Source organism: Malus sylvestris, chromosome 7, assembly GCF_916048215.2.
Source record: "Malus sylvestris chromosome 7, drMalSylv7.2, whole genome shotgun sequence".
NCBI classification, from domain to species: domain Eukaryota; kingdom Viridiplantae; phylum Streptophyta; class Magnoliopsida; order Rosales; family Rosaceae; genus Malus; species Malus sylvestris.
Window position 1 is genome coordinate 12,841,962 of NC_062266.1, and position 24,425 is coordinate 12,866,386.

Consider the following 24,425-nt stretch of genomic DNA (forward strand, 5'->3'; position numbering starts at 1 on the left):
CTTAATTGGTAACGGATCGGGTCATATTACCTGATAATATTAATAGTTTGATTTCGGGTCGAGTCATATTACCCATTTACTTTAACGTGTGTTTCATGACACGAACAGTTATAATATCGGGTATATCATGAAAACAACATAGACACAAAAAACAAGACATGAATACCAAGTAACTACATGGCAGCTACTCGTTGGGTTGTAGAATGTCATCATTCTTAGTCGCGAAAACGTTTGTAAAGTTGTTGATTGTTCAACTTTTGCTACTGCCATTGCCAGATGGCACTATCGCATAGGACCAAAGGTTGTGGTGACTTGTTAGCCTTATAGGGTTATATAATTAAAATACAAACGAATGAGTGACTAACTTGATTCTAATGGCGGCCATGGAAGTCGAACACAAAAGTAGCAGAGCATGGCAACATCAAGATCTTCTATAAATTCATAGCCAAATACAACTACTCTATAGGAAGCATTATGTTGTTTGTTCTAAGGCTTATAGGGACCGTTGTTTTATATATGCTAAAAGCTAGGGTTTCCATCCATAAAGGAAACCTAAATTTTACTTTCTTAGCCTCCAAGTCAAATATCATAATTATATTCAATTAAGGATTTCATCAATCCTATTTCCAATATAAGACACCTTATATATGATTGATATTTTTAAAAGATCAAATCACAATTAATATTATTCTTCAATATTACATTTCTATTACATATAATAGACCACTTAAATATTGATTTATATTGGATAAATCCAACATGGCCATCATAGAACTTTTCTATCCAACTGAGCTCGAATTCAACAAAACCCGAAGTAAATAACTGTCGCGTAAACCCTAAGCAAATCCCTATAACGAACTACCTATCACTATCACGATTCACGAACCACGTGTCACTTCGAACCCACCAAAAGCTCCTTACGAATTTTCAGATAGTTTAGTTCTCTCTGTTTAACTAGGAACAAACTACATGCAATGTAAGAAAATAATTATCATTAGCTCATCATGTGACATCACGTATCACGTATTACTTCGAACCCACCAAAAGCTCCTTACAAATATTCATATATTTTGGTTCTCTCTCGTAAAAACTACATGCAATATATGAAAATAATTAGTTCATCATTAGCTCATCACGTATCATTTCTTATCATGTATCATTAGCTCATTATGAGATTTAACTTATTCCCACATTTTGATGTATATAATCTATTTTACATAAAAAATTAATTTTATGTAGTATTTTTTTGGTATAGCTGTATATATTGTTGAATACACTCTATGTACATTTTATTATTATATGACTTATATACCTTAAAATGAAATGACTAATTAATCCATGTAAGATTTTAAATTATATTTTATAGATAGCAGAAGATGCAGAAAAGCATTAGTAGTAGAACCACTACAACAAAAAGGGGCTAAGAACACAATTGATTTGTGCTCTTTACATTTTCATTCAACACAAAACCATATTTGTGCTTTTTAAATGTCATTGAGCACAAAACTAACTCAAATATGCCCTCTGAACAAAAAGACACCTCGAAAAAGAAAAACAGGAGAGTGTATTTGTGCCTACTAAAATGAGCTTGCATATGTCATTTTAATGTCAGAAATGAAATATTTTTTTATTAATTTACAATGACACAATAAAGTTTTCGTGCCCTCTAATTTAATATATTTAAATTAGAAAGTAAAGTTTTGTGTCCTTTACATTTACTACACGCCTCACTCTCTCTCCCTCCCTCCTCAATTCCTCTGCCTCTCCTTTATTTGCTTTCTCTCTGTCTCTTAAACTCTCCTTGTTCTCAGTTTCCAAAAAAAATAAACTTTCCTTAGTTCTCAGTCATCTTCCTCCCTCCCACATCCTCTCTCCCTCTTCTCTTTCATGCAACAGCGCCGCCGTCCACCGATCACCAATGGCCGTCAAATTATGCCTCCAGAATCCTCTTCCCATCCTCTTCTGAACCCCCCCATTTAGTTTCTACAAATTCGTAGCCGAATTTCCTCAATTTCATATCTAAGAAACGATTCTTATCGCGGATTTTCTAGCCAATTTCTGACCAAGTCTTCCGGAATTGGACCTCGACTGAAGAGGTAAAAATGATCCTTTCATCGTGGGCTGTCCTCCAGTGTAAGTGATTTTTCAAAATAAAAACTTTTAGTTTTGTGATTGATGAGTTTTCAAAATAATTGTCTAATTAAGTTAATCTAAAGTACTGGCATGTTTGCATTAATTTAGGGCTATATGAGTTTTTAGGAAGCACTTAACTATAATTGAGTTTTAAATTGATTTTGAATCTACGAAACCAGTGGGAGCCATTGAGTTTTTTGTTTGTTCTTTCAGTTTTAAATGTAATAAGGATTTTACAATTATGGACGTGCGAGTTTGTTCGTATCTAGCTCTGGACGAAATGGAGTTTTAAAATATCACCGCATTGGAAATCAAGAAAGAAATTATCCAAAGGTTCCGTTTGAGAAGGCTTCCCTCGTGCTGAGTGAATGTTATTCCTTGTATTATTTTTATTCATCCTCTCTCCTGTTCTGCCATTGAGAAACAAATATTTATATTATATCTTTAATTCACGGTAGGAGTTAGGAAAATGCAATAAGATTTCGCTGGAGGATCTCTTTCACATTTTAGTATCCCCCTATTCCTCTCTACTTCTCTTCTCCCTCTCTAAATGTTTTCTTCTACCATATAAGTATCGAGTAAAATTGCTTCTCTCAGCTCTCTGAGGAAAGTTAATGTGTTAATTTTCTCTTTTCCACAACCCATAAAATTTGTTCCTTTTCTGCTTTTTTGGTATGCAGCTGGAGTGCTACAACTCATTTCTACAGGTTTTTTTTGGCCAATATTATGATTGGATATAAAACTATTAGAAGTTGTTTCAAGATACAAGACTTATGTTGATGTTTCCCATCTAAGACATGTGGTGCCCCTATCAGAGGGTCCGTATTTGTGGTGGAATGATGCTGCTCAAGCAGCCCTGTAGCAGAAGAAAGTGTGTTAACACATATTATACGCTACACTTGATAGAAAAAAGTGTATCTATATACTCTGTTATGGTCTATGCTTGTATGCCTGTTTACGGCCTGGTATTCAAGGCTTTTTTGTCAGCTTCTTATTTTTACAATATTCCTTTTAATTTTATAAATAAAAATACTGGAATTGAGTTGAAGGTTGTATTTACTTTTCAAATATTTGGTGAAACTTCTCACTGCATGATGTTGGATGGATTTTACAAATCGATGTACTTTTATGAATTTCCCATGTTGGTTCTGACTTCACACTTGTTTTCTTGAATTAGTTGCCGATCCTCTTGGGACCTCATTCGAGATCTTTGTCAGCTTTGTTGCCGTTACATTCAGTTGTACGCTAATTCACTACAACACTCGTCAATTATTAATAATGCAGAAATTAGAGAAATTGAGGAAGATCTGGATTCTAACGTAATTCTTTTATGGAGGTAAATGTTTTATCGACCTTTTGACTTCATTGCTATTTATTAAAATTGATTGTAGGTTTTAGGGGATGCATAAATTCCATATTAACCTTGGCCTTACACCTCATAGTTGTTATTTTGGGTTCAAAGGACCACAGTTGAATTTGGATTGGATTTGGATTCTAGTGTATGGATTAGCAATTTAAACCCATTCGGTATGTTTCATATGGAATTTGCAAGGTGATTAGCTTTCATTCCCTAAAATTAGTTGGAATAAAATGTGATTGATGACATATGGAATTCTAGTGTATGGATTAGCAATTTAAACCCATTTGGTACATTGGACATTTAGTTGTACCAATAGAAAAATGTTCTCTCTTTTTATCGGAGAAAATGAAACTATTATTGTTATCAGATGTGTAAAGCTATTGAATTCTCAATGTTGATTGGATGTTTGGGTAGTTAAACATCACTGGAAATATGTGATCCTTTCCCTTTTTCATTTTTCCTTTGGTTTGGATTTCAAGAAGGTGATTACATAATCCACCGAGCTGGGAAAAAGGGTAAAATCAGTTATGGGTGGCTATATGTAGGAATGCATGGATACATTGATAGGAAAATCTCATTATTTTGTTGGTCTTTTATCTTGAACACTTGTAAACATGTTCTTTATGAGGAATATTTATGTAGTTTCATTATAGACATTCCATTTCTACTATTGATTTGCTTTTTACAGCCGAGACTATCATCTTTGATTTTATGAAAATTTTAAATTTTTGGTTTTATTTCAAAATTTTACATTTCTATTTTTTTTTAAATAGAACCTAATGGGCACAATAACAAAAATAGTGCAAACATGGATGGAGAAGGTCATCTGACAAGTTTATCAGAACATAGACACAAAAAGGCCTTTATTTGTGCCTGCCTCTTTGAGCACCAAACAGTCTATTGTGCCCTTTTAGCAATGGTGATGCCCATAGAGGGCACATATAGAAACTTAGTTGCTGCATTGTTGCTATTGGTCTTTGGGCACATATGTTGGTGTTCTTTGGCCTCAAAGGGCACATATAATTTATTGTGTGCAGTGCTCATATTTGTTGTAGTGAACTTGTTGAAAATTTTGAGTAGATATTTCATTGTCCCACATTGGTCACCACCAAAATGTTCCCTCACTTTACAAGGCTTTGTCCCTTATAGAAAGTGATTAAAGTGATGGACTTGTAACCAAGCCACGTCGAGCAACACCCTGGACAACGTCGTTTCGACGTCTAGACCTAAGGCAACAGCCTTTAGGCTTGCTGTGCATGAAAATGACTAGGCCTCTGACTTGGGTTTAGGTTTTAGTTGGGCTTGCAGCCCATGCCCTCCTCTAGCAAAGCTTGCAGCTTTACTATGCTCGTTTTCAACCCGGGCCCACTAGCCACAAGCCTGATGCTTGTTGGGCCAGTCTCGTGCCCTTAGCTCGCCTATAGTAGCTTTTTGTGCTATTGGGCTAGCCTTGCCTTGGCCCATTACAGAAGCGAACACCAGCTCGGCTTCTTATACCTCCAACATACCCCATCCCATTGCCCACTGGCTTGCAGCCATGAGCCGTGGTGCAAGGTCTGCAACTTGCTGATAGTGTTATGCCTCAAGATGTGCCACAGGTCACGGCTGCAAGCCGGCGGGAAAGTTAGTTGTCTGGTTGATGGTGCTATCAAGCACACTATCTTGCATGAGCGACACTATTTTACTAACTTCGTACCTAAAATGCACCTCTGACAACCCTCTCAAGTTCATCTAACTTGATTGAATGATATGAAAAGACCCCGTATAATGTTGCCCAATGGTACCGAATTAACCACTAAAAGGCCCTATATTCTCCTCGTTCTAGAAGAACATTGTTAAGCTTTAGAGATATTCAAGATAATAAAATATTATATTGAAACCACTGAGGAGAATGTTCTAAATTTCTTTGTATCACTTCTTACGAATATGGCAAAAAGCGTATTCACGAGAAGCTAGAACGTCTCCCAAGTGAGTTGTACATCACAACCATTTGAGCCATTGAGACCTGTCATGTGGTCGGCCGTGAGCCTGGGTTCTAGAGCACTTTGTTGCTTTGGCATGACCATATGGAACATCGTAGATGAGATATGATGTGCCGTATCCTCAAAGTATCACACAAGCATCATCTAACCTCTTATCCTGGGTACCTGTCTTGCAAATCATGCTACACGGGGAAGTTGAATACTTAACCCTCAGCTACAATGATCATTCACAACCCACCTAAGTTTCTTCAGATGATTCAAGGGGATATTTGTGGACCTATCCAACGTACATGTAGACTGATAGACTTATATTTATACAAGTTTTTGTCACTTTAGTACTTGGATTATGTATAGTTTTCATCCCTTAGTAGTTTACTTGTGGTTTTCTTATTTTGTAGGATTAGTTGCAAAGAAAAGGATTTTGAGGCTGAAAAAAGAAGTTTTGAGAGTTTAAAAATGGTACGTAAACATTCAAAGGAAGATCACAAGATATCAACGCAATGCCTAAGACATGGAAGCGACATAATTTGGAAAATCTGGGATAAGGGAGTTTCTGTCCAGCGACTTTGATGGGCTGCCAGTTATTCATCCAGAGGAAACTCATAGCATACCTATATGGATGCAAAGATATGGAAGTCTTCTTTCAAATGGAGTTGGAATCATATTAATCCGATATTCCTTCAATGAATTATGATTATCTTAGTGACTGCTATTTGGATTTCTAGGTTTGGTTAACTTTGCATTTCAAGTGATTTGAGCCAAATTCGTGCAGTTCATTTGAGTTTGAGATTTAAAGCCCAACAAGTAAATTAGTTTGACCAGTATGATAGAGAAATATGAGTTGCCTTTTTAGGCTCAATAATGCACTTAATCCTCATCAAAATACAAGTGGAGGGTGGAGATGAAAAGCAAAAAATAAAAAAATAAAAAAAAGATTGAATGGTTTGGTTCCAAGCGACTGTTGTTGCAAAGCAGGAGAATAAAGGGGAGAATGGCTGCAGACTTGAAGGGGCAGAAAAGAAAAAACACACAGAAGAGGGAGAGGAAGGCACGCAAGAGTTCGGCAGCTTGAGGCTTGAGGAGCGCAAAATTCTCAAACGGTTCAAGGGTTTCTCATATTTTTCTTATCTTTAATTATGTTTTCCATGACTATGTGTTTCTAAATTCTTTTGTTAAGTCTACAATGTAGCCATAAGAAGAATATTTTGTTTTTTTAGCTATTTGATTATCCAAGACAATTTTCGTTATGTTGAATCTCAAATTTTGGGCTTAATTCGCTTGTTCTTTTGTTCTTGACTATTGGTCATCACTTGTATGAATTAATAAGTGTTTGATGCAGGTTCATAGGCATACACGTATGTTATGTTGAATCATGAATTTGAGATCACAATTTACTAGAAGTATACACCATGTTCTAGGTTTTGTGTGGTTGTATAAAAGTTTCCATTGTACTTAGGGTACTTCAAGTTGTGAAATCTAGGCATACACCATGCTAGGTTGCTTCTTAGAAGAAAATAATTTGATGCATACATCATGATCGGATTATAGAGTTGGGAAACTTAATCATCAACATAAGAGTTGTTAATTGGATAGTTGATAGCTAAGAATCGGAATAGGACTGTTTATTTTCTTAAACTTTCAACAATTTTATCTTTTAGTATTAATCTTCATAACCAATATTTCCTTTAATTTTCTTGCTCCATAATATTTTCAATTTCACTTGTGCGTTAAGTGGTTAGTTTTCGAATTAAATCACTGTTCCTTGTGGGATTCAACTCCGTACTTGCATTTCCGTACTATCTATGAACCATGCACTTGCGGATATATGTGATTAGAATTAATCTATGTTAGGTTGCTCTAATTTATGCATCAAGACCATTTAGATACTTTATGGTGTTGGTTGATGCACGACACGTTAGTCACATGTTTGCTTACAATCCACACATAATGCTATCTTTGTGAAACTCCTAGCTTAAATCATTAAGCTTAGGGCTCAACGGATTAAGTCGATTTGACTGGGTCATGCTAGAGAGTTCACATCACAGTGTTTTGACAATTATTACATGTCTATTGGATTGAAGTTGAACATCTAGTGCTCCATGTTCATACCCAAAACGGCCTGGCAGAAGATTTCATAAAGCGCCTTCAATCGATAACTCAAACTTTGGTTATACGAACTAAATTGTCGGTATCTCCCTGGACTATACAATATTGCATGTAGCCATGTTTGTCTACCTGAGGCCCACTGCTACCCAACCTCATTCACTGTTACAAGTTGTTACTGGGTATGAACTTGACGTCTCGCACGTACGTGTGTTTGGGTGCGCAGTCTATGTGCCAATAGTGTCGTCACTACGTACCAAAATAGGTCCTCAGAGAAGAATGATAATCTATGTCGTTAGATTCACCATCAAGTCGCTACTTAGAGCTCTTGATAGGAGATCTCTTTATTGCCCGTTTTGCGAATTGAAACTTCGATGAGACAGTATTTCTGTTGTTAGGGAAAGATACGCTAACGTTCCTGAAGAATGCCGCAAATTGTTGTGGATTACTCCCACTATGTCTCATTTAGATCCCCGCACTCCCTAGTCTGAAATTGAAGTGCTTCGTATTTTAGATATACAAAGCATTACTTAAAGCATGTCAGATGCTTTTACTGACCTAGCAAAGGTGAAAAAATCACATATACCAGTTGCAAATGCACCTGCAAGGATCGACGTACCTATTATACGTCGTAACATTGCCCAAGAAAGATGAGCCATCCCCGAAGGACAGTGGGCCGCACTTTCCACGCGGCCTAGTGCATTGACGGCTAGCCAATCATTTGTCCCTACCTTGAAACGTGGAAAACCCCTTGGTTCAAAAGATTCACAACCTCGAGAGAAGAAAACTGCACAAACTAGTGACCGTAATATGAATCTGACCATCATTTACTTAAGCATTCCAATGCATGAGTTTATTCTAGATTACGGTGATGTCTTATAGACAAGATATTTTGAAAATCATGAGATTTCGGTCCATTATGCAGTTTTGGATGGGGTTTGGAATCAAACTGAGAGATTGGCGACGCATTTCCATACACAATAGCTACTGACATCATGCTTAGCGATGACATTGAACCACGTTTCATTGATGAGTGTCGATGTAGAACTGATTGTTCAAATTGGAAACAAACAATCTAGGTCGAACTCGATTTGCTTGCAAAACGCATGATGTTTGGACCCATAGTTCTGACACCACCACATGTGATGCCCATTGGCTACATGTGGGTATTTGTGAGGAGGCGTAACGAGAAAAATGAAATAGTGCGACATAAGGCACGCCTAGTAGCTCAAGGCTTCTTTCAACGCCTTGAGATTGATTACGAGAAGACATATTCTCCCCTAATGGATGTCATTACGTTCTAGTACCTTATCAATTTGGTAATTTTAGAAAAACTAAATATGCAACTTATAGACATGGTAACCGCTTATCTCTATGGGGATCTTAATACGAAAATCTACATGAAAGTTCCGTAGATCTTACATTGACTAGATCAAATAGTTTTAAACCATGAAATACCTTCTCGATTCAATTGAGGAGATCACTCTATAGATTGAAACAATTTGGATGAATGTGGTGTAACTGTCTGAGTGAGTATTAAATAAGTCAGGTTATATGAACAATGAACTATGCCCATGTGTGTTTATTAAGAAGTCACATTTTGGATTTGCGATCATTGCAGTTTATGTCGATGACATGAATCTCATTGGGACTCTCAAAAAGCTTGAGAAAATTGCCCCTCATTTGAAATCGCAATTCGAGTTGAAAGATCTTGGGAAAACTCGATATTGCCTCGACCTAGAGATCGAGCACTGTTCGGATGGAATCCTAATACATCAATCGAACTATACCCAAAAGGTTATGCGACATTTTAATGAGGATAAAACAAAGAAGCATTTGAGTACTCCTATGGTCGTTCTTTAGATGCAAAACGAGATCTTTTTGGTCCTAAGGAGGTTGAGAGATTTTGGAGCCCGAAGTTCCATACATAATAGGAATCTTATGGCATTGATCTTTTCTCATACTTTGCTCAATGCACTAGACCTGACATCTCATTCGTTGTGAATCTTTTGGCAAGATACATTAATGCATCCACACGCAGACACTAGAATGGTATTAAAGACATTTTCCGCTACCTCAAGGGTACGAAGAATTTGGTCGAGTTTGAATTGATGAAGGACTCTTGAATTTCAAGTATGGATACGGCTAAGTCCTAGTTCAATCAAGAATCCTCAACAATCTGGACGACATGAGAATATTCTTGATATTTTAAAGGTTTAGTTAAAATAGAAAACGAATTGGATACCAAAAGATGGACAGGTTTAGAGTCTCAAGCCTAGTATGAGTGATTGAGTTCAATTTGTATAGGGTATTTCATTCAAGATATCCCAAGGAAATTTAATCCGAATATGACTCTACTTCCGCACCAGGAAAAGTTGCTACCATAAATAGAAGAGGGTGTGCAATATTCAAGGTCTCTTCAATCAACACACAGATATGCCTTGTGCAAACTCTTGCTTTATGTGAAACCCTCTCATTCTTGAGAAAACACTGACCTTTCTAACTACGTCAAACACATCTTTAGTTAGTCTTAATAGCATTGTGGTTGGCAACTGGTGACACTTTCAGTTAGTCTTAACAACATTACTTCGAGACCAACTGGTTATTTATCCAAGTCTCGGTTAGCAAGGAATCTTTGAGTCCTTTTTGGAAGAAGTAACTTCATTAGCCTTCTTGGCGAAGTGAGATATTACCAGGTTACATCGTTTGGAACATTGAAAGCCGAACCTATTTTACGATTGAATATTCACAAGTATATTTCAGAGTTCGGCATGTCGACGACCGAATAACATTTACAATCAAGACACTTAAATATTTATGTCAATACAGTCTAATACTGATTTGGTGCACTTATATTTGCACATATATAATTACAGCGACTGAGCTTGGTGTCGATGATTCATGAACTTCAAAGAAACTAGCAACCTTTTCTTCAAGCTCTAGAACCCAAAGGCCAAGATGAGTTTTTTCCTCAGCTGCAATCTCAAGACATAAAAGTCAGCAGCGCGTTCGATACCACCACAACCACATTCATTCACTCACTGATCGAGCTCGGTTGTCGAGTTGGCATGCCCCGCATTCAACCTAATGACGCGATTAGCTCATTAGCTATTCAGCCTGCGCACCACGTAGGGCTAAGTAGTTTTTAGGGTCATCAAATAGAGAAAGAGTCAAGTGAGAGATTATGAGAGTAGTGTTCTTATACCTCAAGAAAGATAATAATACTATTTCCACTTCCAGTTTGGAGAGATCTTTTATGTTATCGAAACACAACTCGGTATATCATGTGTCATAAAATAATTAGAGAAAAGTTTTATTTTTCAATTGCACCTCCACTTCCACTTGTGTGTTGAGTAATATTCCAAGTACACTGAAAAATCTCTCATGAGATTGAATGTGCACCGTGATGGTGATTGGTCGAGGGGTAGACTTTTGCATGCCTACCACATGATGCATGTAAGTGGCGAGACGTGCATTATTCTCTTTGGGCCTTCGGTGCTTTTGCTCAACAAAATATTTTTTGGATCCTAAGGTAAATATTAATTTCATGAAATAAAGTATATGTGTAGACAAAATGTTTGTTAGCAGAGTGAAAACATTAGCGAGTTAAATAGTTACTAAGAAAAGGACGATAATTGGTAAAGATCAAACCTGCATCATAATGCATATGTTGGAAATATGCCCTGAAAGTCAATCTTTGGAAGAAACCTTTCAGGACAAATGAATCGATGTATGGATGACTCTTATACATCAAATGGCAAAGATACTAATTAGGACTATCTCAATAAACGATATATGTCCTAATTAATGAATCCATGGACAATGGATTGATTGAAGAAGTAATCTAATGATGTTAGACTACAGAGACCTTCTTCACATAACCATTATGTCCAAAAAGGTTCCTAGTCATTGGATTGTCGGAGGGACACTGACAATGCTTAGACCGGTACATACTGTGTCCGCTTCAAATGGAAGAATGGAAAGTCTCATCCCATTTGTGTAGTGACACTAAGACAAGTATGTAGGTGCTCATTAAGGGAATGAGTTCACTGAACACAATCGAACGAGAGTACTTGCATGGAGGTCTACTCACATGTCAAGCAAGTAACTCTAATGGTTGGAATAATGTAAGTAGTCCTTTGACCTGAGGCATCGTCGTTGTCTTGTGGCTAAGTACTTAATCTTTGATTATGTCAAAGTCACCCCATTCGCGGATGTCCACGGCATAATTGGGGTTAAGCCACTTAGTCATGAAGGCAAGTGAATGTGCAACAAGGAATCTCTAATCCTCAATTAGAGAGGAAGAATACTCTAAGATATGATTCGGGAATCTTCGGCCGAAGTATCGAGCGTAATAAAGGAAAGCGTTCCTATACGACTCAATTGAATCATATAAGAAGGAATAATCACATTAGGGGTTTGACATTATATATCCATACCCTAGTAATGTGATTGAGAGTATTGTTTTAGAGAATGATCGAATTACATTGTAATTCCAACTGAATAGGTTCTCCGAACAACTTCTACATTAGCTTGGGTAGCTATGACATATGGTTAGATGTCACTCATAGCTTGTGAGTTCTTCTAGATGATTAAATGTAGTCATCAAAGAAGAAAGGTGAATTAAAAGGAAGTTTTAATTCACTAAGTGATTGGATTAAATATAATCAATTGGATTGATGTCAATCACCTCACTGCCTTGCTAATTAGAACCTAAAATGATTGTACACCGATATACTCTTGTAGTGAGTAATTAATTGATGATGGAAATAATTAATTGGATTAATTAAGTGTTGTGATTAATTTAGAAAGTCTAAAGAAATCATAAAAGCGATAAAAGATCGTTTTGGGCTTAAAGAAACGTTCGGGTTTAATTGGGCCCATTAGGCTTTTATTCAAGTATTAGATGACTAGAAATAAATAAAAGCCCAAAGCCCAAACCAACACAAAGGGGCCGGCCCTTTAAAGTGGAGAGGGAGAGATATTTACTCAAGTTGTTGACTAGGTTTCTTTTTGTCTATATAAGGAACTTTATAGAGATTTAATCCTTAGGGTTTTTTGTGTGTTTTAAAACAACAAAGAGGCAAAAGAAACATCTCTCTAAAACCACAAAGGCCGGCCACCTTGAGGGTGATTTAGCTAACAATATTTCACCCTTTTGGTTATTCGTCCATCCATCTCACTACACTAGTGTGTGTGGATTTTTAGAGGTCTTCTCCTTTGGAGACTAAAGGAGAACCTTGGAGCACTCTTACTAACAAAGTGGAGGAGGCAAGGAGAGAGGCTAGGCTCAAGGACTTCAAGGAGCAAAGGACTTGGAGGTGGTCCATCCTTGGTCTAAAATCAAGATCAAGAGGTATAGATCTATTCTTTCACTTAGTTCTTTACTTGAATGTTTTAGATGCATTATATATAAACCTATGAACCTTGAAGGGGATTTGCATAACGATAGCTTTGATATTATTTGATAAATTGCTTCTGTTGCTCATGTATATAAATTTTGAAAATTGTATATGCATGCTAGTCATTTAGAAATCCCATGTGTTAAACTCATATTTTTCCCTTCAACATATACATTTTTGTTTTCTGCCACAACAGTAAAACGTCATCTGCATGCATAGAGAAATTGTTGAATGTAAAACGAATGTTTATGTTTCTATTTTCTTCTGATATAACGCTATATCACACCAAATGGTGAGACTGTTAGACTAAGCCACACTCCATGAGCCAACTCTAACAATTTGACATCAAAATTCGTTATTTATGAAAGTCGAATTTAAAGCCTCTTAGGCCATTTTTAGTTATGAAGGGGAAAGCATAGTCCGAGCTATAGTTGGGCTCATTTAGTCGATCTGAGTTGGAAGTTGGTACCATAGCCAATGGTTCGGCTTAAATTCTCTCACTCGAAAGCACCCGACCAATGCTCATATGACGATGCGCATAACAGTTGCCAACATAACATCAAAGAAACAACAGCCAATAAATATATGGTATGTTAAATGGTAAATCTCGTCAAATTACACTGAGGTCATTTGAGTTAAAACTGTACATTATATTGGGTTCATTTTTATTTTAATGGGCAACTACGATCATCTCCAAAAGAAATGTCAAATTTCAATTGATGGCTGGTATGGCAATCTGAAGTCTTATGTCAAATTTTGCACTTCTCTAATCAAATTGTCAAATGTTATTTTATTATTTTAAATAGAATTTTAAATGGTTGTAATTATTGAAAAAAATGTTGAAACAAACTTTTATTGGTTGAAATGTTAGTAGAATAAAGGACCTACCATTAAAATGAAGTAAAAAAATTTGACAATGATGTCAAATTTGACTCCAAACTACAGAGTCTTCAAATCCAATCAGTAAATAACACTTCGATTAAAAAGACTTGATGTCAAATATGCATAATGGCATTCCACTTAAATTTTTGACATCTCCTTTGGAGATGCTCTAAATATGTGTGCCAACCCACAATAGTAGGGGTGGGCACGGACTGGGCGGGGCCCAAATTTGAAGGGACTGGACCGGACCCGCTTAAAAAGGAAACAGAACAAGCCAGATCGGGTATTGCAAATCTGATCACTGGAACTGGACCTAACCCAGCTCGTTTCGGTTCGGGACTAGTCCATGTTTTTTTTTTCCTGGTTTTGATCGCCTCCCGGACTTTCTCATCCTCCAAATCTTCGACTCAGACTGCGACTGTTCAACATCAAAACCCTCATCCGCTGGCCGTTTCCAAGCGATTCAACTCGTCCCCCACACAGACTCAAATCGCTCCAGGACCTCATCGCCTTCCTCAACATCCTCAAATCGCTCCAGGACATTGTCTCAGCCAAGCCCGACCCAACCCAAATCTTCCGCTCGCTCCGCTACGTCCGAAACCTCTCAATCAAGCTCCCATCAAAGCTGCAAAATCGAAGACAGAGGCGTACGGAGAAAGTGAGAGTTAATCGATAAACCTTGAAATTTTAAATAGTGTTTAAATGAAATTACTTGAAATTATCGTCAGCTCAAGCACGAGATTGGAGGAAAGAGAGAAAGGCATGGACGATATCTTGTGGCGCAACTGGTGATGCTTTATGGACAATGGTTTGTGGCGCAGATGGTTTACGGCGGGCGAGCTGGGTATATGGTTGGTTATGATTTGTGAAGGTTTAGAGCAGGTGAGATGAGTGGAAGAGAGATAAAGACTGTCGGAGAGAAAGATCAAGAGAGAAAAGATTGAGAGGGAAGAGATCAAGAGAGAGTACATCGAGAGAGCAAAAAGATCGAGGGAGGAGACAATAGAAGGTGAGGGTCGAACTAGGTTTGTGAATAAGAGAGAAAGGGTAATAAACAATAGAGGGTAATCACAGTAGGCAATGAACGGTCCAAGTCCGGGGCCTGTTTTCTCCAATCTTTAGAACCGGCCCGTCCTGTTATTTATCAAGAACTGGCCCGCCCTGCCCCATTTTGTATTTGTAATTTTTGGACCTGCATAGTACCTACCCCGAACCTCAAAGATCCGCCCCGACCAGCGAGTCTAGGACCCGTTTGCCCACCCCTACACAACAGCTTTAGGAAAGCATTGCAGTTGATTTACAATCAAATAATATTACTCAAAATTTGCCGCACACGTACAATGAAATTGATTTTTGCACGCCCCCATTTTCACTTATTGCACATCGTTATATTTTTCTAGCCATTGGATTGAAAGAAAAATCAAAATATGAATGGGCAAACTTAAATGGTGGCATGGAAACGGCGAAAATGTAGAAGGCCAAGAATTCAATCAAGTAAAGCAACCTCAGAACCAAAATTGCCTAAAACTCTCTTTCAACCATTCATATAGTACAAAGAAACGTTACAAAACCCCAAGTCTACTGATTCATGATCCATGAAACAACATATAAAATTTTGTTTTCCTATCGTTAGCAGCAATCTTCTCTAAGCCTCTCTGCGGACAAAGTAGAGCTTACCCATGACATGAAGAACGGCAACAAAGGCGATGAAACCAATGCTCATGATGAGGACAACATTCGGGGAGATCTTGAGTCCCGGGGCATCATCTGTGTAAAACTGGAGCATAGTCCCTGCTGCACCTCCTGAAGCACCACCACTTGTCGTCTTCCTTCTCCTCATGCTCGCAGTAGCTGCTGCACTTCCTCTTGGGGGAGCTGCTCCACCGCCTAGAACCATTTTCTATAACACCAAATCGAATTACAATCTCAATTCAACATACATGATACAAAACTAAAAGAATAAGAAATTTAAAACAGGGAAAAAGAAAACTTATAACAGAAAAGTTTAGCCATATTCAACTCTCTGTGAAACAAAAAAATTATAGCTACTAATTAGAAAAAAAAAAAAAAAAAAAAAAAAAAAAAAAAAGCAACATAGATTGATTCTACTCGTGCTGTCGTGCAAAATCGAAGATTGTAGTATAATTGAAGTTGGGCACCACAAGCAAAAATGACATTGGATTTGATTAGTCACTGAATTAAAGACCCAATCAATGACAAACAAAGTGTTATTTGTTGACTTATTTGAAGGCTTTGTGATTAAGAGTCAAATTTGACATCAATGTCAAATTTATTTTTAATTCATTTTAATGCTGAATCCCTTGTTCCACTAATATTTCAACTAATAAAAAATTTTATTTCAACATTTTTTTATAATTACAACCATTTAAAGCCCTATTTATATAAGAAAATAAAATTTGACAGTTCAAGAAGTACAAAATTTAACATAAGATTTTAGATTGTCATATCAGCCATCGCTTGTAATTTGACTCTTATAATTTAAGATTTCTTTTTGGAGATGGTCAAAATATCTAGAGTCTAAATTAAAAGCACTCATAAGCGATTCAAACAAAAAGAAATGATAACAACATCAGAGATCTACAGAATTGCCGAATCCAAATGAAAAATCAAATTAAAGAAGCATCAAAATATTATTTAGATTGCAAATTATCCATATCAATCAATTTATAATTCAAATTACCAAAATAATTAGAAAATGAATCGAAAAGTCATCCGATTACACAGAAATTAACAGACCCTAATACTCAATTGACCCATGAAAATTTTGAATTATGCACAAAAAATCAGATCCGAGAATCAGATCCAAGATACAATTACGAAAGCAATACAAAAGAATTCGCAAAATTAAATCAGCATAAAAATATAAAATTGAAGATTGCATGCAGCGGATCTACGATCGTACACGAAGAAATGGAAAGAGAGGGAGAGGGAGACGAACCTGAGTCGACTCGGTGGAAAGAACGAGTAGGAATGCTGAGGTTTATCGAAGCTGCTGCTTTTGAGAGTTTGAAGATCCGGAGAACGTTTATTTTGATTCCGATGGGACGAAAACTCCGTTTTATTTGGGGAGTGCAAACGCGTTGGGGGTTCTTTTTGTCTACGTGGCTTACTGGTTGACGCTTCCACGCCGATTGTTCCAATTAGTTTCTGCCACGTGGAAGGCCAATACGAGTGCCCTTATTTTATTTTATTATTATTTGTAATTTTACACGTCAAATTTGAATAGGAAAATTCAGGTGAGAGAAGGTGTACACGAACAATGGCTAGTAGTGTGGACGTTTTCACGAAAAGACAACTCTAGGTACTTTTCAGTTCAAATGTTTTAAAGAAAATTGTAGCAATAATTTCCCACCCAAATATTACCTCTTCTTGCAAACGTTGTTAATTGGGTCGGGTGGAGGGGTTTCACAGGGTGCTGGGCAGTTTTTTCAGCTGGGTGCTGGGCAAAATGCCCTCCGCTGGAACTGCTCTTATAGCACGGTCAGTTAAGAGTCCATACACCCGAAGTCCTCCGTCCCACAGCCACTCCCCTGATATCACTTGTACGAGAAAATTTCCATGAAAAGATGAAAGATTTTCAAATGGATAGCATCCGCAACAAAATAAAGGGACGGTTACGAAAATACTCAAGAAGCAACTTCCATCGATACGAATGGGACATCATCAACTACTAGTGTAGTCTCAAAGTTGAAGAAACTCCAACGTCAAATGAGTTGAGACATTAACACAAGGACGAATAAAAAATGAATCACATAACAGGTTATGTCACTACACTTTTGAGGTAAAAGAAGTTCATTCCTAGTACATGTTACATATCGACAACGTCGAAAGAGGAGATAAACTCTACCCGTGTGTTTGCTTACTCTTAACTCATAGCAAGTCAGTACAGCTACTTAAAATGACAAAACCACCACGTCTAACCTTACTGAATATTAGAGAAACAGGACTAGTCTTAAATAACACCCACAACTTGATGCTCAACTGCAGGCGGCATGGTTTCTGTGGGCGAGGAAGCAAATGACCCTCGGTTATCACATCGCTCAACATCTACACAAGATTACAATCTAATCTATTTTCTGTGTCGATCCAAACACTCAACGGCTGCCCAGTCAATATGAGGATGCCCATTGAACTAAAAGTCGACACTCCCATCATCAAGCAGTCAAAGTTAAGGCTTTAATCTCTTGAAAAACCTACCACCTTTCGTTCCCACTCCAGTCTCGGCAAGACTTGCTGACAAGAGAGCTTTGGAATTCGGTCGCCATGCCAACTCCTTAAGGACAGAAAATAAGGTTGCCAAGGCAGGAGTAATTTCACTGTCCGTTACACTGTTACATGACACAACTCTAAGCCTCTGAAGCTCTTTCCAGCAAAGGAGTACTGACTCGAGACCTCCTGTTGTCAGCAGCGAGCATCCTTCTAAAGCAACCAGCTTCACCCTCCTATGTGATGAAAAAGGGCAAAAATATTAACAACGATCACACTTGACAATAATTAATGGTTGTTCTTTAACATCAATCTCAAGCTAGATTATAACAGTAAGAATGATGGCTACTCATACATACAACTGGGGAGAAAAGAAACAAAGAACCTCCAATAATGAATGTAAACGGTCCTTATTCACAAGTTCTATCCACATATTTACGGAAAAAGAACTCTTCAAAAGGAAGAAAATGAAGGTCCTAATCACAAAATTCATAGAATCAAAAGAAACTCAAACTGATCTCTGCTTGCGACAAACAGATTTTAGTTCAATATCAATACTCAGCCGTAAAGTCATACATCTGTGGAGACGTGAAAGAAGGCAATAACAAGACAACTAGTTTTTCTAAATATCACGACACTACAATTTTGTAAATCGATCGAGAGGAAATGTTTTTGAATGTGCACAAATCAAAACTTTTTTTAGCACAGCACAAATCAAAACTAAATTTTCCAAATTGTTACTGTCTTATTTTGCTAGCAAAACCAGTCCACATGCAACATTCAAGCAACTCTACATATCTCCTTTATCTGACATAATACCAAATGGATATAATCTCTGGAACATCACCTTTTATCACCCAATTTTTTCGGAAGCTCACAGCAATCCATGTAATGCATATTATATGACCATTGGCAATTTCATTTCCAAGAATAGTGGACACCACAGCCATAATGTGTCTATATCCAAGTTCCAACTTGCTGAAAACTTATTTGACTTTCATTTTTTTTTCTAAGTCTCCTATTTCTCTTTATGGAAATCCTAATGCGTGGAATTCGAAATAAATTGCAGCACCTCTTGTAGTGGGATAAGCTCTAACCACATAATTACATATTTATAACAAATTGGTATTCCCAACTCATTCAACAAACATATATTCATTAAACCTATGAGGATCAAGTTCCTACATCAAACACCAGGGGGATACGGAGGCCACACAAATATGGTGTAGGCTTTGATTTGCGTAATTATTGTTTACTAAAAGCTAATCACATTTCAATCTCTACTTCCTTAGTTAACCTTGGATGATTGCATTAAATAAAGCCTACAACTTAGCAAACAAGACAAAGGTAGGACTGGATAGTGGACTCCACAAGAATTTAGATGGGCCATTCTAAGGCAGTTCTAGCCTTAGAGGCAGAGCATTCTCACAAGTTCATTTCTGATCTTTGTCTGGAAGTGTTGCAATAAATGCATGCCATTAGTTAGGAACGGGTGTGTTTCAAAAGCATTCGAAGAAGAAAATTGCCCTACCCAATCACCACGGGTGGGATCTCGATTATACCGGACTCACTTTCCTAAAGGAAAGAAATTATACCACAAGACACTTCTTAGGCTGGTATTTCCATTAACGCGAAGCCTCAAAATGTTATTACCACTGAAATATTAAATTAGTCAGGTACGCTCACTACAGAAGAACTACAGACCTAAAAACCAATTAACCATGTTTAACTATTTGCATATTTAGGACAATATTTCTTCCATTTAGTACAAACCAAATAATATATGGGTATACAGTACAACCATCTCCTATGGCATACTCAGAAAGGATTTATCGTACATAAGAGTTTCTTTCTTTTATAGATAACCACTTTCCCAAAGACCAACGTAAAGGTCAGACATAACACAAATCTAATCACAGGTTTATTTCAACATATCTCAGGCCACAAACGGATATTTTTTTCTTTTTTTTTGAGAAGAAGGCCACAAACAGATATAAAACACAGATGGGAAGAAAAAAAAAATCTGTACCTACAAATACTCGCAAATGCAAATACTTCATCCACCAATCCCCAACAATCCTGCAGAACAATATCCCTAACAGCCTCACACACCGTGAACAATGCTCTCACACCATGCTGATCCCGCACTTGACAGCGCCGCAAATGCAACTCCTCAATGGTGGGACAAGACCCCAAATGCTCATCAGGTCCCGGGCTCGTGTCAATGCTCTTGCAAGACTGAAGCATCAAAGTTTTCAAATTCCCACAAAAGGGCAGAGCAGCCAACCACCCACCATCCATCCTATGATCATTGAGAGTCAATTCCTCAAGCATTTGGCAGCACTGCCCAATCGCCTTAATCCCATCGTAGCTCCCTTCACACCCACAGAGCTCAAGCTTCACTAACCTCCTACAACCCTGAGCTAAAATCGTCAACCCAATATCCGAAATCACCGCACTATAAAATCCGTCAACAGAACCAATCAATTTCACAATCTGCAAGTTCCTACACCCACTAATCCCCTTCAAAGCCAAGTCCCCACAACAATGCAGCTCCAATTCCTGCAATGTCTGGCACTCCTCAGCGATCCTAACCAACCCATTTTCGCTGGCTCCGATAACCACGATTCGCCGCAAATTCGGGTACGATTGCGCAATCAATCTCAGCCCATGGTCCACCACACTGTTCTTCAACACATCGCTCTCCTCAGTAAACCCATTGGGGCTGAAGAGCGAGTCGATATGAACAGTCAAAGCCTTCCTGGTCACCAGAATCCCTGAATTCCTCGGGGACCGAATGCAGGCATGGACAATATCGACATCGTCCAGATTCGGGAACCGGGCGAAAACCCGACCCGAGTCCAAAAACCCCCAATCGAAAAGCTTCACGGAAGTCACCAGCCTGCCGTGGAGGTACAGCCAGCGCTTGCAGACGAGGGAGTTGGGGAGATACCGGGAAATCGGGAGCTTGGAGAAGATACAGAGGAGAAGCTCATCGGAGAGGAGGGAGGTGGAATCGGGGGCGGGCGGGTCTAGGGTGAGGGAATTGAAGGCGGGGGAGAGGTCCGGCTCAGCGTGAGGAGACGGCGAGGCGGTGGACGGAGAGAGTAAGTTGAAGTGGTTCTGCAGCTGCATCTTCATGATAACATGCTGGAGAGTTCGGTCCGGGAGGCTCAATGGCCGCGGCCGTTTGGGCAGAACTGGCGGTGGTGATACTTTTGGGCTTCCGGATTTTCTGTCTGGTGAAATGGGTGACATTTATTAAAAGTTTTTTTGGTAGATAGAGAGGAACAAGACAAAAAGAAATAAACCCTAATTGGGATTTAGGGTTTGTGAAAATCTAATCTTTTTTGGTTTAGGATTTCTGAAAATCTAATATTTTTCTTAATTTCCTGTCTCTCTCTCTTTCTCCCTCTAGATTCTGGTAAAGATTGCAACTTTATTACAACGAAACAACGAAATTTAGTAAAAAAAGCTTCAAAAGTACTTAAAAAAAAACACAGACGAGACACGAGCTTCAACATAAATGCCAAGACTAGTATTTCACTAGATCTTGAAAAAGATTGAGTTTTGGATAAATATAGTATGTGTAAATGTTAAAGTAAATAGTGAGAAAATGACTCCTTTATTCATTATAAATGAATCTACCGTAAATACAGATGAATCTACAATAAGGTAGAGATAGGTGTGCGTGAATTGGCTAAAAATAAAACTTCGATAACGTGGAGGTTTCTCATTGGATGATTAGGGTGTTATGCGTGGAGGATGCGTTGTGTTTTTGCTGTTTTTGGCTTGGAATGATTAACAAATGAGGGGTTTCGGAGACGAAACATTCTTATCATTCGGTGGAAAAGTTTTGTCTCGCATTAAAGGGGTTGTGGTTTGGAAAGTACAACTCATAATTTTGTAACTCCCCACTCCATACGTAAAAGGAAGTGCACCACAAGGATAAGACTTGCTTTCAAAATGGCATTTTTCTCCTTTTTTTTTGCCCCTTTATTTCCACGTAATTTGCAATTGCAATTTTCCTTCAAGAGAGTAAAGGGATGAATGATTAGTGTTGTAACGGAATAATAATCGTCATATGGAAATGATGATCTTATTTTAGAATGGTTATATGTGAATTAAATGAGTTGTTTTATACATTTTGATGACGATTTCCAGTGATTACCGCGTGTATTAACATAAATTTTAATAGTACTAACTAAATAATTTAGCACGAGTTAACGATTTAAATAAAACATTAACCGGAAGAGCGAGTGAGGAAACATGGCTCCCTGCTATACCTTCGTACGTTTTATACAAGACATCACCTTCATATGTCAATGATCTTATTGGTCCTGTCACTCGTGGTTGAGAGGGCTTTGGCCTCATGCAGGGGCAGCTAATCTGTTAAGGTGATATGTGCATGTACTAAAAAAGTGTTCTAGAAAGTTTTTTAAATTTCGTCACAAAATTTGTTGTTAAGGTGATATAAAAAGTATTTCAATTATTCATAAAAAAAAAAATATATACATATATATAAAGTTCTTCCTTTTTCTAATGTAAGATGTAACTCTAGTAATATATATGTGTTGACTCTAAAAACTACCAAGCCTACGTGGCGCGCAAGTCGAGTAATTAGTAAGCTAACTACATCCTTCTGTTGTGTGCGGGGCGTGCCAACTTGTTGACCGAGCTCGACCGGGGAGTAAAATGTGTTGATGTGGCGTTGAGGGTGCTGCTGACTTCTCGATCTTGCGACTGCGGCTGAGGAAGGATCACGTCTCAGCCTTCGGGTTCTAGAGCCTGAAGACAAGGCTGCTAGTTTTGCGAAGTTCACGGATCATCGACCCCGGGTTCAATCATGGTAATTATATTCATAAGAGTATAAGCACATCGAACTAGCACCAAACTATATGGACACAAGTACTCAAAAGAGATGTATATCTTGATGGTGAATGTGGTTCGGCTGTCAAAGTGCTGAACTCTAAAATTTACTTGTGAATATCCAATCATAAAACAACTCGGTGTTCAATGCGCCAAGCTCAGTAATCTGTAACACCTCACTTCAACGAAAAGCCTAGTGAGATGACCTATGCCAATAAGGACTCGAAATCCTTCTTAACCGAGACTTGGATAGATAACCAGTCGGCCTCGACGCAGTGTTGTTTATCTAAACTGAAGGTGTTCTGCAGTCGGTTGATTCTACGTTAACATTGCTGTTTATCCAAACTGAAGATGCCACCGGTTGCCTTCACAATGCTGTTTATCCAAACTGAAGATGTGTTGGCGAGAAAAAGAAAATAAAAATCTCAAGGTTGTTGAGAGGCTTCGCGTAGAGCGAGAGTTTACGCAGGGCAGTTTGTGTGTTGAATTAGAGACCCATGAATGATGCACTCCCTCGTAGGGCCGAACTAGAGGTATATTAGGTTAGAACTCCTCAACCCAATCTGATTAAACTTCAACCAATCCTATTCTCTATAGGACTTTGAACCAAACTTTCAAACAAACCAGGTTCATCTCCTAACTAAGTACTTCAGCTTTGAGACTCCTTATTATACCAGGATTCGACTACTTCACCTTTATCCGAAATAATCTTCTTCATAGCAAGATTCGGCCAACCTTGATAGGGTCGGCCCATGACAAGATTCTAAATAAACATTATTGGGCCGAAAATATTTCTGAGCTCGGCCCAAAATAACATTTTGGGTCCAAACATTGCCCCCTAGCTTTTGAGGTCTTCGGCCTAAAATTCCTGGCCAAGCCGCAACCTTGAAGAAGTGAAATCAAACCCTTAGTATATCTTTGAAAGACAACGAAAAGTCTCGAATATTCCATCCACTCAGGTGCATTTATGAAGCATGATTGCACGATCTTAATTTTGTCATATGCTCTGCCATGTGGCAATTCCTCAGCTTACTCTTCTACTTTTAATAATGACATTCGAAACGTGCAACCATCAAAACGTCTCTTTGCCATTAAATTCGTCGTCATATGCAAACGTGTATCCTCAATCCACGAGTTCTTCGGTCTCTTCACTTGGATTCTTTGAACATTCGTCATGATTATAAAATCCTTTGGCCGATTTTACCCCCCATTTAAAAAAAATAGTTGATCTTCCCCCCAAAACGCCTATAAATACTCAACTCTCCTTCATTCAAACCTTACGTTTCAAAATTCTCGAATCTCTTGCCATCTGCCCTCAAAACCCAGTAAAGAAACCGTACCTTAAAATCCAAAAAAACCATATTCATCAATGACATCCAATACCTTCATCAAAAAACTCAACGAAGAATGCAACAAATGCTGAAACATTGCCGATCATAACACTACCAAAATCATCCGATTTGAGGG

General features: G+C 38.0%; 2 protein-coding genes and 2 long non-coding RNA genes across 4 annotated transcripts; 1 reads left to right on the forward strand and 3 right to left on the reverse strand.

Moving 5' to 3' along the window:
• The first annotated feature begins 1,732 nt into the window (after positions 1 to 1,732).
• LOC126628798 (uncharacterized) lies at positions 1,733 to 6,748 on the forward strand. Its single transcript, XR_007625602.1, has 3 exons — positions 1,733 to 2,133; positions 3,311 to 3,469; positions 5,874 to 6,748. It is a non-coding gene; the product is annotated as an uncharacterized LOC126628798 (long non-coding RNA).
• A 7,099-nt stretch (positions 6,749 to 13,847) lies between these two features.
• LOC126628799 (uncharacterized) lies at positions 13,848 to 15,346 on the reverse strand. Its single transcript, XR_007625603.1, has 2 exons — positions 14,575 to 15,346; positions 13,848 to 14,487 (listed from the first exon to the last, which is right to left on the reverse strand). It is a non-coding gene; the product is annotated as an uncharacterized LOC126628799 (long non-coding RNA).
• A 1-nt stretch (position 15,347) lies between these two features.
• On the reverse strand, positions 15,348 to 16,982 carry LOC126628797 (protein transport protein Sec61 subunit beta-like). Its single transcript, XM_050298635.1, has 2 exons — positions 16,822 to 16,982; positions 15,348 to 15,762 (listed from the first exon to the last, which is right to left on the reverse strand). The coding sequence occupies exon 2, from the start codon at positions 15,757 to 15,759 to the stop codon at positions 15,508 to 15,510; it is 252 nt and encodes an 83-aa protein (XP_050154592.1). The 5' UTR covers positions 15,760 to 15,762; positions 16,822 to 16,982; the 3' UTR covers positions 15,348 to 15,507.
• Positions 16,983 to 19,917: 2,935 nt separating this feature from the next.
• LOC126628796 (F-box protein At5g51380-like) lies at positions 19,918 to 21,605 on the reverse strand. The gene is made up of 2 exons (XM_050298633.1): positions 20,070 to 21,605; positions 19,918 to 20,029 (listed from the first exon to the last, which is right to left on the reverse strand). The coding sequence occupies exons 1-2, from the start codon at positions 21,345 to 21,347 to the stop codon at positions 20,003 to 20,005; spliced, it is 1,305 nt and encodes a 434-aa protein (XP_050154590.1). The 5' UTR covers positions 21,348 to 21,605; the 3' UTR covers positions 19,918 to 20,002.
• Between the last annotated feature and the right edge of the window lie 2,820 nt (positions 21,606 to 24,425).